This window comes from Bactrocera neohumeralis, chromosome 4 (assembly GCF_024586455.1).
Source record: "Bactrocera neohumeralis isolate Rockhampton chromosome 4, APGP_CSIRO_Bneo_wtdbg2-racon-allhic-juicebox.fasta_v2, whole genome shotgun sequence".
NCBI lineage: Eukaryota > Metazoa > Arthropoda > Insecta > Diptera > Tephritidae > Bactrocera > Bactrocera neohumeralis.
Window position 1 is genome coordinate 77434263 of NC_065921.1, and position 16649 is coordinate 77450911.

A 16649-nucleotide genomic window follows, 5' to 3' on the forward strand; every position below is an offset into this window, starting at 1 on the left:
ATCTTAGGTATACCACAAACAAAATTTACTTTACTTCTGTAAACACTTCGTTCTTTTAGATGACTGGTTCAAGCTGTATGAAGAATCTCATTTGGTCATTTTTAGTTTTGACGTTTCTGTGTGGTAATCCTATGCAAGGCAGTTCATCCGTTCACTTAACGGATGTCAAAATGCATTTAAAATAAGAGAAAGCCGCAGAAAAAAGAAATATAATAAAAGCTTTTTACGCGAAAACAATTTCCACATTTTGTTAAAATTTTCACCGTAACTTATACGGTAGTCTGATAGATTTTCCATGGGAAAGTAATGCTTAAAGTTCACTATTTACAAAAATTAACTATTTACCATCCGTAATTAATGAAAATATACACTTTTTCTTAAGTAAGTATATATATGGAAGTGCTCACATTGATGATGTTCTCCCAAGCATTGAATTAGTCACGGTTCGTTATGGTTATAGCCAGGCACGAAGCGGTGCTCTACTAACCTATAAATTTGTTTAGAGCAACGATAAGCGATTCACACATTTAATTTGTTTTTGCTGTTCGAGTGTTTATTTAATTAAATGTCTGTTGCATTCAACTTTGCTTTCACACTTCTCTCGCTTCTCTCCCTCGTTCTTACAAAATTCGGTCCGCTGTGATTAGTTCTACGCTCTTTAGTTTTGTTTCTCACGCATTATAACCTCATTAATCAACTGAATGCGCTTCTTGTTGCATAAAATCCGAGAGACTATTACTTTTTTGGTTTATTGTCTACATTTTGTACTTTTATTTCCAAATATTGGTTTTTCACTTGGCATTCTTGATAAGAAGAAGCACACTCAGTATCGACACAAACTGACTATAGTTGAATTATGCGTACGAGTATCTCCTTCTTTACTGGCGTAGACACTGCTTACGCGATTATAGCCGAGGTTGTCTTTTAGTTTTCATTGGTACTGTTTTTTACGTGGCGCACAACCCTGTGGAGGGGATGTTTCGCCTTCTCACTTTAGCTCGCCTTCAAACGGATGTTCTTAGGCTACCCAGAGGATACTTGGTCAAAGACCGGAAGTCGTGAGCTGCTTGAGCCATATGTAAAAGAATCGTTTCTGGCCACTCCTAAGTGAATGATCAGAGAACTTTCCTCACTTGCGTGAACTCCATCCTCCTCCAACGAGTATTCTGAACATACATATCAACACGTACTTATAAGCATGTTTACTGAAAAGCCGATAGACCGACCCTAACTTTGCTGTTTGAGCGCTAGGATGACGACGATTTTCATCGAAAAATCATCTTCCCAGATGATGCCTATTTCTGACGTAATGGCTTCGTCAATTAACAAGTTAGTTACTATTGGGGTGGGACAAATCCTCGTGTGACTCGGGAAATTCAATTGTATTCCCAAAAATTGACTAATTGACCACGTAACCACCGCATTAAGTATTTCTTCATGTGTGAGAGAAAGACTTTAAAAACCATCTATCATACAGACTGACTGACGCCTTATATACTGTATATGCCTTAGTTTTTTCAAAATTAGAGCTGACACTTCGCTCACAGCTTTCCATTTACCAGAGGACTGACAAATGAGTGTTGTCAAGTTTTCCACCGAAAATCCACCTCACAAGTGAAGTTTTTAACTTTTCCCTTACATTTGAAAAACGAGGGTATTGAAAAAAGACATACTCTAAGGCCGTGATGTAATCGGAACAGATAGCTTCCAAAGCATCCATGTCAACTCAACATTTGGGTTAGGTGGAAGTCAAGGTATGCATATTGTCTATCTATCCACGAATGGATGTCTGGAATTAGTTTGTGAGTCCACCGTCCTTTGGTTGAGGTTTACCGCTGTTGCCGCCACATTGTGATGCTTTTGGTTCTCTCCTCTTTTTTTACATCTACAGACGGTTCTGATAGCTGGTCCAATAGTGCGTATTCGTCTCCTGGATGGCAATGGAGACAACTTCTTGATAGAGCCATCACTATCGTCAATTTTTTCCAGAATTTGATGACTTCGACGCGGACGGTCTCTGTTTTCAACAGGACTGTGCACCACCTCATCTTTCGTGGCTAAACTTGAACACATTGCGTGCAAAGTTTAGCGAGTTTGGCGACCGAAATTCCAGCTGAAATGCTTCTTCAAAAATGGACGTAAACGGGTGGAGAACAATGTCTGCATAACAAAAAAAAAAAACGGAACCCATTTCGATCAAACTTGAGTATTTATATTTTGTACGGTCTCCGACTTTTCCTTGTGCGTGTTACAAACTTCGTGACTAACTTAAATATAACTTTTAGATCGATATAAATGCATATTGGTTTTCCTTCCTTTAAAGATCTGTTAATTGTCAAGTTTCCGCAAGTCCCATAAAAAGTTCTTTCAGGGCCGATATGTACATTTTCTCCACCAAACTTCTTCCATAGCCCAATACTTTTGCATTCTTCACCAATTAGTTACAAATATTGACATATTTACTGAGAAGAGAAACTATTTTTCCTTTGTGCTCTCGCTTCTTCCTTTCACAGGTAGTTTTCTGTGCTACAAAATTAATGAGAGTTTAATGAGAGTGGAAAAATGCCTTTGAAAAAACTTTTGATGTGATAAAGAAAACTTTTTGCCAAAATAGCTGTAAGCGGGCGCATACAGTTTGATGAAAGCTCGTGAACAGCGGATGCTTACAGTAAGGAGCGCTAAAATCCCAAATTCTTTCAAACACACTATTTTCGCAGAACAAAAAAAAAATATAAAAATATTACTTTACTAAAAAAGTTGCACTATTCATTAAGCGCTAGAGAGGCGTTAGACTCCAATCTTTCAACTGGAAATCATTGAAGTTCTTCAGCTTTTTCCGGCAGCTTATAAAGAAATTATGCACAGAAGTAGACTCGCTGCCATTTTGTAATTTAGTAGTTCCAACTTTTCTAATTTTATTTCATATCTTCATTTTGCACAAAACTATCGGGTGATTTTTTAAGAGCTTGATAACTTTTTTTTAAAAAAAAACGCATAAAATTTGCAAAATCTCATCGGTTCTTTATTTGAAACGTTAGATTGGTTCATGACATTTACTTTTTGAAGATAATTTCATTTAAATGTTGACCGCGGCTGCGTCTTAGGTGGTCCATTCGAAAGTCCAATTTTGGGCAACTTTTTCGAGCATTTCGGCCGGAATAGCGAATTTCTTCGGAAATGTTGTCTTCCAATTTGGAATAGTTGCTGGCTTATTTCTGTAGACTTTAGACTTGACGTAGCCCCACAAAAAATAGTCTAAAGGCGTTAAATCGCATGATCTTGGTGGCCAACTGCCCATGCATCCCGAAAAATGCACTGTTTGGTGTGGTTTGTACGCTGGTGGAATCATTGGACCGTATTTTTTCAAAGATGCTGTTGGACGCAACGTTACGGTAAATGGCGATAGCTATCGTTCGATGCTAACAAACTTTTTGGTGCCAAAAAGGGAAGAACGGAACTTGGTTGACATGGGGGTTCAACAAGATGGCGCTACATGCCACACAGCTCGCGATTCTATGGCCATTTTGAGGGAAAACTTCGGAGAACAATTCATCTCAAGAAATGGACCCGTAAGTTGGCCACCAAGATTGCGATTTAACGCCTTTAGACTATTTTTTGTGGGGCTACGTCAAGTCTAAAGTCTAAATAATAATAATAATAATAGTAAATAAGCCAGCAACTATTCCAGCTTTGGAAGACAACATTTCCGAAGAAATTCGGGCTATTCCGGCCGAAATCGAAAAAGTTGCCCAAAATTGGACTTTCCGAATGGACCACCTAATACGCAGCCGCGGTCAACATTTAAATGAAATTATCTTCAAAAAGTAAATGTCATGAACCAATTTAACGTTTCAAATAAAGAACCGATGAGATTTTGCAAATTTTATGCGTTTTTTTTTTTTAAAAAAGTTATCAAGCTCTTAAAAATCTAACCGATATATTGGCCGATAGAGAATTTCATTGGATTCCAACTTTAGCTTCATCTTCATACTCTGAGTTTTTCATTCCCACCCGGGCAGCCCATTCATTTATTCAACGCGACGTTTAGGATCAGCGTCAGCTAGAATTCGAGACTGGACGTTGTATTTGCCTTTGTACTGGATTCCCTGCTTGCTGCAGTCTATCATCAACGCTTTGTGTTTAAATGAGTCGCGGAATGTCGCAGGAATTATGTCAAGCTCGCGGATGTAACCACCCACCCAAAGTAGAGGGGAGAGACTCTTATAACTAATTGCAAGGAAAGTTGTTAGAAAGAATCAAGTGAAGTGAAGTTTAGCGCGTAAGTTTATGACAGGGATGAGCTCATGTGGGATATCGTTACCTGCGGGACGAATCTGGGACTTTCGAAGCAGCGGCGGTGATAGCAAAAAGTTTGACGGCGCGAATATGAAGCGACCAACTCAAGCGAGGAGGCAAAAGCAAAAGCTTTGCGTACAAGATTTTCATTATAAATTAAAAATGTATGAGAATGGACTATTAAGAGTCAAGTCAACTTAAGACACAATTCATTTTGTGCGCAAAGTAATAGATATGCACTTCGAAAGCTGAATAAGGATATTCACCATAAGGATTTCAGCTGGAAAGAAAGGAGGGTAGCAATGACAAGATCGTAGAAATTTGCTGAAACAGTATTGAGTGATACCAACTGATAGGAAATGATGTTCACACAAGATTCGGGTTCATGTAAGCAGAACAGAATCAGATTTATATGCGCCTTAAGATGGTCAACTCGGTAACATTTACTAAAACTGGTTGGGAAATGTTTTACGTCGATACAACAACAAATACAATGAAGATATAAGATATAATATTTTAGAAGAAGAAGTCTGGTTACTTTAGGTTAGGTTAGGTTAGGTAAGGTAAGGTCGTATGCTTGATCTGAAACCGATGGATTTCACTTGGTAGATATTCGCCCTTTTTGTTATCCAAAAATTCCTCAAATGGATCACTAAGTCCTCATAGAATGACGAACCGTTTTGAACTCCCAGCTAATTTGTTAAGATGGTTAATGTCAATCCCAGCCACTTTAATTGGTTCTTCAAAGTTGTGTCTACCGAGCTCTTTCAAATTCAGTCTGACAACAGCCGGGCCATTGAGGAGAAGGTGACAAGACAATTCTATCTCGCCTTCCTCCAAACAGCTTTGATAAAGAACATCTGTGTGTAGCTGAACAGTAGCTAGCCATGTCACTTACAATGTTACCTAAAACTGCGACGAGGTTGCCTTTCCTAACGATAGTGCGAAGAACTACTTTCGGTTCACTTTAGGCCAGAAGAATCTCGCAGTCGAAAATACTGGTTATTGGCCAGCTCTTGCCGAGCTCATCAGCGGTCCATAGATCCGGCACTTGAACGTAAGAGGACATCGAAAAACCGACTCGTTTCCAATCGGTTGAAATTGAGGTAAGGTGCCCATACAAGTGTCACCGAACATTTTATACTCTCGATAATCTAGATTTCATTATCAGTCATTTACATATTTTTCAAATACCGTATTTTTGTAAAGTTTTATTCCGCTATCATCATTGGTTCCTAATGTTTATACTCGTATTATACAGAGAAGGCATCAGATGGAATTCAAAATAGCGCTATATTGGAAGAAGGCGTGGTTGTGAACCGATTTCACCTATATTTCGTACATGTCATCAGGGTGTTAAGAAAATATTATATGCCGAAATTCATTGAAATCGGTAAAGTAGTTCCTGAGATATGGTTTTTGGTCCATAAGGGGGCGAGGCCACGCCCATGTTCAATTTTTAAAAAAAGCCTGGTTGCAGCTTCCTTCTGCCATTTCTTCCGTAAAATTTAGTGTTTTTGACGTTTTTTGTTAGTCGGTTAACGCACTTTTAGTGATTTTCAACATAACCTTTGTATGGGAGGTGGGCGTGGTTATTATCCGATTTCTTCCATTTTTGAACTGTATATGGAAATGCTTGAAGAAAACGACTCTGTAGAGTTTGGTTGACATAGCTATAGTAGTTTCCGAGATATGTACAAAAAACTTAATAGGGGGCGGGGCCACGCCCACTTTTCCAAAAAAATTACGTCCAAATATGCCCCTCCCTAATGCGATCCTTTGTGCCAAATTTCACTTTAATATCTTTATTTATGGCTTAGTTATGACACTTTATAGGTTTTCGGTTTCCGCCATTTTGTGGGCGTGGCAGTTGGCCGATTTTGCCCATCTTCGAACTTAACCTTCATATGGAGCCAAGGAATACGTGTACCAAGTTTCATCATGATATCTCAATTTTTACTCAAGTTACAGCTGGCACGGACGGACGGGCGGACAGACGGACGGACGGACAGACGGACGGACGGACGGACAGACGGACGGACAAACGGACGGACAGACAGACATCCGGATTTCAACTCTACTCGTCACCCTGATCACTTTAGTATATATAACCCTATATCTGACTCTTTTAGTTTTAGGACTTACAAACAATCGTTATGTGAACAAAACTATAATACTCTCCTTAGCAACTTTGTTGCGAGAGTATAAAAAAAAAACTTGAAGCTGTTGCTAATGAGCTCATGCACTCCTTGACTAGCTTTCAACGCACAATCAGCGATCTTAAAGTCGATATAGCCGTTTTTCTATCGAAGTAAAGGTACACATCTCTGAAAAAGGTTGTGCTGAATATCTGTTGCTACCTTGATTCCAGTTGCTTCCTCATCTTGGAAGGCGACCAGACCTCCAGTAGCCTAAAAACAGCGTTCACAGAGAGCTCGTGACAAAAGACTTCAACTGCAACCCTTTATCTATACTTCGATCATTCGGGAAAAAGCTCACTGCACTTCTTCTCCAACGCCTTTGCTCCACCTGCAAATTTCTCGCAGTTGTGTGAGCAGAGAAGAATCCGCCTGGAGAAGGCTCCGCCATGTACCAAGTATATTTAACTACGACATCAAGGTATTATTAATTCTCTTAATGTAGAAGTTTAAATATTTTTTTTATTTGTATCTCCCTGTATATTATGCGTTTTCTTTCTTTTTTGTGTGTTTATTGCTCTCTGCGCCTATTCGACATTTTTTTCCTTTGTCTTCAAATAAATATATTTACAAAATAACTGAGATGGCAGAATATAAAACTCTCTGCCCGAAAATTATAAAAATAACCGCATTGATTCTAGCATTTCTACTGTTAGTCAAGACATTTCTTTGCTTTCTGTTGTCATTTGCCATACTCGAAGAACCGCCTGAGGATTGGCCACAAAGGCTAAAAGGTGAGAATTGGTACAGATTTTCGTATATTATTTTGATTTTCATATATTAATAGAAGTACAAATGTTCTTATGGCCTCTTCTAGATGACTGCCATCCCAAATGGTATAGTTGGTTCTCGCTAATTCTCAACGCTGTCGGTGTTGTGGTATATTCTTATATGTACTTTGGCATACTAAACGTATTGTGCTAGAAATGTAATATTCTAGCGTACAACAATAACAAATTTGTCATAATTTTCTTTTTAGACACACAAATTTAATCTCTTGGTGGGTCTCATTGGAGTGACGGCTTATCTTATAGTTTCCGTACCAGCTCACATCGTCTTGTGGATATTACATACAAGGCCACATACGATGATGACCTTAAATTGCATGGGAACTGGTAAGTTGGTGAGAGGATTGGGAGGCTTTTAGTACTAAAATTTTGAATAGTTATTCGATTTCCAACACTGGCAACACTGCTCCTTCAAAATTTTTGTTTAATATTACAGCGGTGTCCGTCATTTGCAGCCCTTTATCCTACATTCACTATCGAAGAATACTCAACGACGAGCGCATTCAAGAAATGGAGGAAAGCGAATATGCAGAAAGTAAAAAGAAATGATTAATGTGTTGAATAATGGTTCAAATATAGAAATAAATATACAGATTTAAATTGATGGAATATCGAAGTACACTTAAATACTTTGGAATGTTTTTGAACTCTAAATTGTCTACGGGGCTTGTGGGTCCTGCAGTTTTTCAAATTATTTCAAGTATTTTCAAGTTTTTTGAGTACTAGGAAGTACTTATGACAGTTACTATTAAAAATCATGGACTTGCGATCTTTTTAAGAAGAGAGTTTCATGTTATATAATGCTATTCTACAGATAGCACTAGTGAATATAGCCGGCAAATGTATTCCTTCGAAAGTTGTTATCAGACTGCGACAAACTGGACACATTAAGAATGCTAGCGAGGCATATTCCGTAAGCCTCTCTCACTTTGGCTGCATCCCTGATAACTTGGACCGCTGCGCTACAGATCGTATTCTTAGCGGCATCTTCTTTAAGCACATACCTACGAGAGATATGATGGTGGTACGGAGTTGCTGGAGAAGAGGCGCAGTGAACTTTTTCACAGTTGAATCGAAGTGAATCGAAGGTTAAGGCGAATGATGGTAGGGGATTCTTTTGTCGCGAGCTCTCAATCAACTCTTGTTTCAGATTGCCAGAACACTATATTATCCTTCAAGAACAAGCCCGGATCTTCGGACTCCGGCGAGCTCAGCTAGCGTTGGTTAGAAAGCAGAACTTGTAGGGTTGCGAAACCCCCCTTCTGTCTCAGAGTGGAAGGCAAGAGTTCATTGCAATGCTAGCTTTTAGCAAGGCACACAACACCGCAACGGTAGGAGACTTAACAAAACAATGTCCTACTGGTACTTAAGTAGTGATGCTAAATATTTTGGAGGACACAATTTGTTTAAGTTGCCATGAGGAAATTGAAGTGGAAACATATAAGCATTTTCTTCTCACAGTCCAACATTCACAAAACTAATGTTGCCATACTTTCCAAGAACTCGGTGAATCGGCAAAAATTTTTATAAGCCACCTCAATAAATTTGTGACAGGCTCTAGGCGTTTTGTCGATATGCGATGCTGTTTTGAATCTTACGGGGGAGTTCTGGGCATTACAACGAACAGGCGTTTCTTGCTATGCAAGAGGGACTGTGTGTAGCCTCTCGAGATATCAACCTAAATATTTACTACTCTAGCCTAACCTTCGGAGAGACCCTGGAATAATATTATGGCTAGAAGGTGCTGATTTATGGAGGGACAACTGTGAAAAAATATTACACTTATCGGTCTCGTTTCTTCTAAATGGTGATCCATTTCAAGCTTCCCCAGTTTTTAAAAGAAAAAACACAGATAATTAAAATTTAATAGTTTATTATCATTCGAAAGAACATTATTTGGCATATATCCTTTGGAAATTATCTCTTTCAAATGTTGACTGCAGCTACGTCTCAGATGGTCCATCCACTGAGTCCAATTTTCGATGACTCGTTCGAGCATTTCGACTGATAACTGGCGAACGACACGCGTGATGATTTGTTCCAAGGTCCGAATCGAAGCAAGATTGTCAGCATAGACTTCAGATTTTACATATCTCTACAGAAAATAGTCTAACGATGTGATGTTACACCTCAACGGGCTTAAAACGTGAAAATAAATACAGTGATGGCTGAAAAGTGTCGCCGTCCTGTTGAAACCAAATGTCGCCGATTAAAGTTATTTCTGGACTATTTAGTTCACTTACATCAATATTTGGTTATATAGTTTTCGGTAAATTTCGGTAGTATACTGAACATACATGTCAAATCCCTAAGCTTATTTTGACAGCTGCTGTACAAGTTATTTTTCAAGAAAATTTCATACCCCTGAAGAAGCATACAGTAACATCACATCTTAACATCAATCTGTATTGAATAAATACTCAGTCAATAGTTTTGCTATTTCAGTCAAGCAAGATGACCAATAATCCCTTTCTTACATTCTCACATGTTCATATGTTGGTTGGTGCCTTGGGCACAAACCGCAACTCCATTAAGTCATGGGATTTTCGTTATTTTGTACGATTTACAAATTCAGGCATAAGCGGTCGTACGTGACAAGCTTAGCGTAGAAAAATTCTGTGCAGAGGTGTTAGAGTGTTGACTAATGGTATGAGGGAGAGTGGAAAAGTTCGAACAAACCAATAAGCAAACACAGCGGAAAGAGCTAAGCTTGTTGTGCGAAATTTGGAAAGCAAATAGTGGGAGAGTGAAGTGGTTACCTTTACTGATTGGAATTGCTAAAAATTGTGGGTTTAGGTATGCGAAAAAAAGACAAAAAACTCTATGTAAACTACGGTTTTGGATATTTCTAAAAGGGTTTTCACCGCCAAAATATCTTCAATCTTCAATTTCCGAAAAAATATATAGTACAATTATCAAACGATAAGTATATGAAAAATATAGGAATATTAAATTGATATATAAGACCCCTCAAAAGACCAGTAAAATTTTAAGCAGCGTTACCATTTTATTAAAATACTAGCTGACCCCGCAGCCGTTGTCCTGCGTGAAATTATATGCTTTGAAATGAAAAAAAGTTGAAATTATATTGTGGCGAAAATGATTTATTTTCGGTTTTTCTACATTTTTTTAATGTAGCGCAGCTTAATAAACATAATTTTTTTGATTTCTGTTCTAGTGCGTAAATATACAAAGAAGATGGGTTTCCAACTCGTCAACACGCCACATATATCTGGCCAATTTTCCCTGGAAATTGAATACGTTTGAAATGAAAGGGAGGTCCCTTGTATTCGATAACTGCGTCATAATCAGTCGGGTTCCATTACACAGTTTCGGCGCATGAAGATTGTGAAACATAATAATGACAGATCCAACTTTGAGACGCAAATGATGCTGGGGCATACCAAGGCTCTCCAAAGAATTTGAAAATTCCATTGGATAATTTACGGTTTCATCTTTCTTGTCAAGACGATCGATCGATTTATATGAGCGCAAACCTCCCGAAATTTGACTTTGAATCTTCCAGTTTAAGTCATTAACCCCGGTATTTTTGGCAACTAAAATTGCGCGTGCACTGCGAGTTCATCTTCCGTTGAAGTGAATTGACAAAAGGGATGTGAAATTGATATCAAACCACTGGAAGTATCAACCGAAATTTGCCTATTTCCAATTCTTAGCGAATACAATGTAAAAAAGAAATTTGTTTTCATATGATTGTATGTATTTCATATGAAAGTTCCTGCAAAGTTTAGATATTTCTGACAGACACATATGTATGTCAAAAATAACACTTGATTCAATTAGTAAATAATGGTAAGACGTTGATACCTCCATTAAGTTCACTAACAGTGCGTTCAGGACCGGTTAAACAATGCCTTGCCTCGTGGTGTTCCCCACTCCTTATGTATTCTAATAATGTATAGTTGTGCTTCGAGGCAGCTTGACCAGCACTGATTTACCATAATATAAATAGTTGAGGATTTCACCGCGACCTAAGCTCTATTGTGCGCTCCCTTAAGCCCAAGCATATGGCTAAGTTCCAATATACTGCTAGGTACTAAAGAGGCGATGTGATCCTTATGTTGGATTCAAGGACCTTTATCCTGCGTCTGCAGATTCCTATGCAGTCTATTAGCAGATGCTCTGGAGTTTCAGGTTCCATATCGCAGAACTGGCAATTTGCACAAGAACAAGTAGACTGAGTTTGTCCCTAGAGAGGTTGATTACACATCTGCTGAGGTTGTAACGCTCCATTACCAACTGAGCATGGCGCATACCTTAGAGTCGTTGCCAATACCTCTCTCTGCCTACGCCTTCTTCCTTGCGGAGCAGCTCCTTTATGGTATGAGGACCTACCGCGATAAAGGGTTCAGGTGATCTGATCAGCCAGTTCATTTCCGGCTATATCTATGTGACTTGGTTACGTCGTGATAGACGGTTCAGCCGTTCACTACACTTCTGGATGATTTGGGTTTGATCTCGTAGACAAAGATTGCTTTAAATACAATTGTATTGCTTGACTGTCGTATGGTTATACGTTCGTTGTGATAGTTATGTACATTGCATTTACCTCTAAGCGCCGATTTATGGCAAAGACCCCTGCTTGAAATATAGAAAACTATATATAGCTATGCAAAGTTTGGTGCATGGTCCTGCGACTCCTGCACCAATTTCCTCTGACGTAGCCGTCGGTGCGACCATCCATTTATGCGCCGTGGCAAGACCCATTGGGCTCAAGTTCGATCACAGAAGACCCTGTAGGCTCTCTGGTCTCACTAAGACTGGCCTCTACCTAGTTGTGTGGGTTTTAAGAGGCATTTGCCTTATCGGCGGCCATTAATTAAGGTTACCAAACGCCAGCTGCGGGCAAAGGTGGAAGAAGACAAGGTGGAAAGATCTCAGCAATTCCTTCTTGATTCTTTCATGTTTGCAAGAAAGCTCATACTTTCAGACATTATATCGAGCTGCTGGACATATAAATCAAATTTGTATTGGCCACTAGGTGCTTTGCCGACTTACGAAAGCGAACACAGAAATTCCATTTTAACGCTTCAAAGAGCACTGCATATACTTAGTAGTCCAAAAGCATTCTCCGGATCAGTCATTTAATATAGTCTAACCTTTAGCTCCCTGCTGACATGCCACAAATACCGCGAAACACCTAAGATTACTATGACAGTTGTTGGAGTAAAGAAAATACTTTAATGTAATTTTTTTTCCCTTGCATTTTAGAACCACCTTAATATTAAACTCAAGCCAACTTGCAATATGAAATCCAGAAACTATGTCAGAGTCGTTTGGTGCACGCTGGCAGAAAATCAAACTAAGCATTGACACAATTGACTCCCGAACGCCAACAGGATACAACAAGTCGATGCACACATACATACATACACATGTATGCATAGAGAAAATGCGAATAAAAATTGTGCCAAACGAAATCTAGCTCGAAGAGCACCCACCGTGCAAACGAGGGCATAAACATTGGAGAGCAAACGTAAAGCCAAATGCATACAAATTCACACACACATACACGCTCACGTACAATGTAATCCAATTACATGTAACTTGCAACCAAATGGGATAGAACTATCGATGGCATCAAATGGGCGAGAGGCACAAATGTAGGTGAGTGCGCTTGCATTGTGTTGAGTTGCATAAGAGCATGCAAGGAGGGGATTAAAGTAGACTGGCGTGGTGCTCCAATCATGAATACTTATTCCCTATCTAATATGCATATGTGTAGGTTAGTATTTGATTTTCACGTATTTTGTAGATTTTATCTCTGATGTGTGCTGAGTTGGTTCAACCTGAAACCCAAAGCGGTGAATTCCGGTCTTCGCTTTAGGTGCAAATTGGAAGATTTACACAGGAAATATTCAATATTGACACAAAAAGTATTAAAACGCATCATGGAAATAAAGGCTGTCGGGGAATCAGTAAAATGTGGAAAGTGGCGTTTCGAAAAAACAGCTGGCGTAACGGAAATACAGTGGGATGACCAAAGAGTGATAGGATAGGTTATACCACTTTAACTTGCAGTTCATATACCACAAGTACATTCTTAGGTTATGTTAGATGGTTGATCCCAAGGCATAGCTCCAGAACACTCTTAGACTTTTATGTACAGTCCTTTGTGAAACCTGATAAAAAAACTTCTATATTTGGATCTCAGCTCTGAACTTTTCACAAATCTGTTGAGATCTTTTATTTCAATTTCCGCTGTTTCATCTGTATGTCCAAAAGTATGAGATTTGCCTTGATCTGGCAAAAGCGAAGCATACGAGATAGAAGTGTTGATATGATTCCAGCTCATCTTCTTCCTAACAGCTGACATCCGGTAAGATATTTAATTTTACTGCATGAAACCCGATCGGAAAGCATTCAGTTAGAACTCTTAAATCCATTGAAAGGTGGCTCTGAAAGCGAAGAGCACCCTAGACCTCTTACGATTAACCCCGAACCAAAAGGACCTCGCGACTGCACAGCTGTTAGTAGTTGATCAACACTTTCTGAGCTGATATGAAGCCCAACGGTTCAGTAGTGAATCAGAAGAAGCCAACGGAGCGTCTATTCGTTACCATTCCACATTTACTGAGACTGAAGCACTTGTCCTAGCAAGTTCATCAGCCTTTGCAGTTTCCTGCAATACCGCTATGTCCAAGCACCCAAACCAGTTTAATCAAAAAATCACTCGATGCTTGAGGTAAGTAGTCTAGACCTACCTTCACTAGACTCAAGCCCACAGTAAGCGAAGTAAATAGTAACCACCCTAAAGAAGGCTGAGCTCCAGATACGGTCCGGTCAGACGCCTCCGCTTCCTAGCTGCAGTAGTCAGGAATCCTAAAATTAGAGTTTATGGAAAAAGCCCTACAGTGTACTCCTCCAACAACCCTCTCTAAACTTTCTCAACTTTGATTCATACGTAAAAGAGTTCACTGCTCCTCTTTTTCAGCGAGTTGTTTGTATGTCATCAAAGCAGTCAGAGTCGGGGCTAGGGTCGGCCAGCTGGTTGTCCAAGTATTTTGGAATGAAAGTGTGCAAGGATTCCAGAGTTCCCAAGCTCGCAGTCATCTAAGTAGCTGGATTTTCTGGGTCTAAGAGCAGCTTTGGCTACTATGCGCCTATATGGCTATATCTACAGGTGCTAATGCAATAAGACATTCAGTACTGTAGTTCATGTGGTTCGTAGTTAACCAAAAGTACTGATGAGAGTAGCCCGTAGAGGAGTGCAGTCTTTTCCAGCGCCTTCCACTAGACTAACAAACTTTAGATTTTGGCTTTGCATTACTTAGTGTCTTGAATTTGGCGCCAAATCTCTAAACTGTTGTGAATTCCTCATAGTTACCAGTGTTATTTTTACTTTCAAGAACTTCAAATAATTCGATCCCACAATGAAATGTTTAAGAATTATTTCTATACCAAAAATATTTAAAAATTTCTCTTTAAATAGCGTTTCTGTCAAACCAGCCGATGGCACATCACACACTGTCTATCCAACATGTGCTTATGGAGCCAGCAAAAAACGTCTATGCTCTACTTTATCGAGTCTTCACAATTTAATAAAGCATGTCTTACAAGCAAGCGTTTGTATGTAAACTCAAATATGCAGCTGTCTTTTACTGCAAACTTCGACAAACAGAAGGAAACCAGCAAGCAAACACAGACCCCATGACGAAAAAGTTGTTGAGAATCGGGGGCCGTAGAAAGAAGATTGCCGCAACTTTGCAGCTAAAAGCAGGGAAAAAAGCGAAATGTGCCAAAACATATGAGATTTGAGTTGCTGGCTTAATCGAATTGCAATAACACACATACAGTGGAAAAGTTACAGTTAGCATGTGCACTAAGAAGGAGGAAAAAAAAGTTTAAAACTGTGTGCTTGCTTTGTGGACATGTCAGCTTAGGGCCGTGACTACCGCGTATAATTTTGGGAGAGCGTAAGAGTTCAGCTACATAAAAAAGGAATGGTGTAGAGGGAAAATATGAGGGAGGCTTTATGCTATATACGAGAACAATATTAATAATGTCATAACGGAAACTCAATAAGTGTAAATGGTATGCACTTCAAATGGATCGTTGTGTGCTTTGAAAGAAAAAAGTAGGCAAATATTGGACTTAGATGAAAGCGAAGAAGTTGCTGAAATTAGCAAAAACACAACCCTAACTGTTATTATGAGTTGCTAGTGTGAACAAAATGGCTTACTAAGGGAGTAAAGGGGACATATCAAAGCATATCCTCAGGCGTAATTAAATTTTATGGAAAATTTAGTCAAATATAAATTTTATTGTCGAAGAAATTCGTCAAATATCGTCACCGAAATTGCAAAACAAATCATCATCTAAATAAAGCGAAATTGGGTTGAAGTAGCATAAAATATTAAAAATTAGTAACCAATATATAACCTTTTCATAACCATTTAATAACCAGTACATAACCATTTCATAACCACTTTATAACCGAAACTCATTTTTTTCCAATATGAGTTATTTCTATTATGTTGTTTTTCCGTCGCCTGTAAGCTTATGAAAGTGATGTTACGTTATTTTATATTTTAGGTGACGATATATATATATGTACATACATATGTATATATATATTAGGAATAAATAAAGATATAACAATGTAGCATATCCTCAGGCGCTGATACACAAATTTATTAAAATAGATTTAAATTCAAGTTTTGAAATAAATATTTAATATTTGAAGATGAAACTTAATTAAGAATTTATTATAAATACACCCAAAGCTTGTATTGCGAAAAAAAAAATTAAAATATAAAATTTAAAGCATCTACTCAGGCGTGAATTAGTTTTGTATTGCGAAAAAAAATTAAAATATAAAATTTAAAGCATCTACTCAGGCGCGAATTAGTTTTGTAAATAATTTTTGTATTTAAATATTAGCAAACACGAATAGTAAACACAACTCTATAATTGTTTTCTGATTTTAATCGCTGAAAAATAAAGTAGCCCTCATTATTAAATCTTCATTTAGATCGAAAAACTGAAAATATATAGCATATCCCCAGGCGATAGGGAATATTGTTAATTTAAATTAATAATTTCTAAATGGAGGAATGGAACAAAATTTAATATTTTTATAAGTACGTTTTTACAAATTGCGTTTTGGATGGAAAGCGAAAACATAGCATATCTTCAGGCGTGATGTTAAAATTTAATTATTTTTAAATAAGTTTAACCACGAAGCTTATTGAAATTGAAAAATCATGTATGTATAAACATATTAATCAACGAAAGAGCACAAAAACATACATTTCTACATGTTTTCAGAGAAAAATTAAACATATGTAGCATAGTTTTAAGCGCAAATGAGAATTCCAAAATTTTAATTAATTTTTACTATTTG

The 16649-nt window shown here is 38.2% G+C and overlaps 2 protein-coding genes across 4 annotated transcripts in view; one reads left to right on the top strand and one right to left on the bottom strand.

Annotated features, from left to right (window-relative positions):
- LOC126756146 (putative polypeptide N-acetylgalactosaminyltransferase 9) overlaps positions 1–16649 on the bottom strand; it is a 524546-nt gene that overhangs the window by 345224 nt on the left and 162673 nt on the right. The window lies entirely within an intron of this gene.
- Positions 6860–7893, top strand: LOC126756158 (uncharacterized). Of its 3 annotated transcripts, XR_007666547.1 has the most exons (5): positions 6860–6915; positions 7151–7228; positions 7312–7406; positions 7474–7609; positions 7719–7893. XR_007666547.1 is itself a non-coding variant. In XM_050469012.1 (4 exons), the coding sequence occupies exons 1-4, from the start codon at positions 7078–7080 to the stop codon at positions 7829–7831; spliced, it is 525 nt and encodes a 174-aa protein (XP_050324969.1). In that variant the 5' UTR covers positions 6925–7077; the 3' UTR covers positions 7832–7893. The 3 variants fall into 3 exon arrangements, 2 of the variants coding, with proteins under 2 accessions (XP_050324969.1, XP_050324971.1); XM_050469012.1 differs by lacking the exon at positions 6860–6915 and having other exon boundaries at positions 6925–7228; positions 7282–7406; XM_050469014.1 differs by lacking the exon at positions 6860–6915 and having other exon boundaries at positions 6925–7228.

Bases quoted from the DNA above. Each gene is read 5' to 3' on its own strand.
- LOC126756158 (XM_050469012.1), top strand. From the start codon at position 7,078: ATGGCAGAATATAAAACTCTCTGCCCGAAAATTATAAAAATAACCGCA. The intron at 7,229-7,281 runs GTGAGAATTGGT...ATATATTAATAG, and splicing joins TTGGCCACAAAGGCTAAAAG to AAGTACAAATGTTCTTATGG. The intron at 7,610-7,718 runs GTAAGTTGGTGA...TTAATATTACAG, and splicing joins CTTAAATTGCATGGGAACTG to CGGTGTCCGTCATTTGCAGC.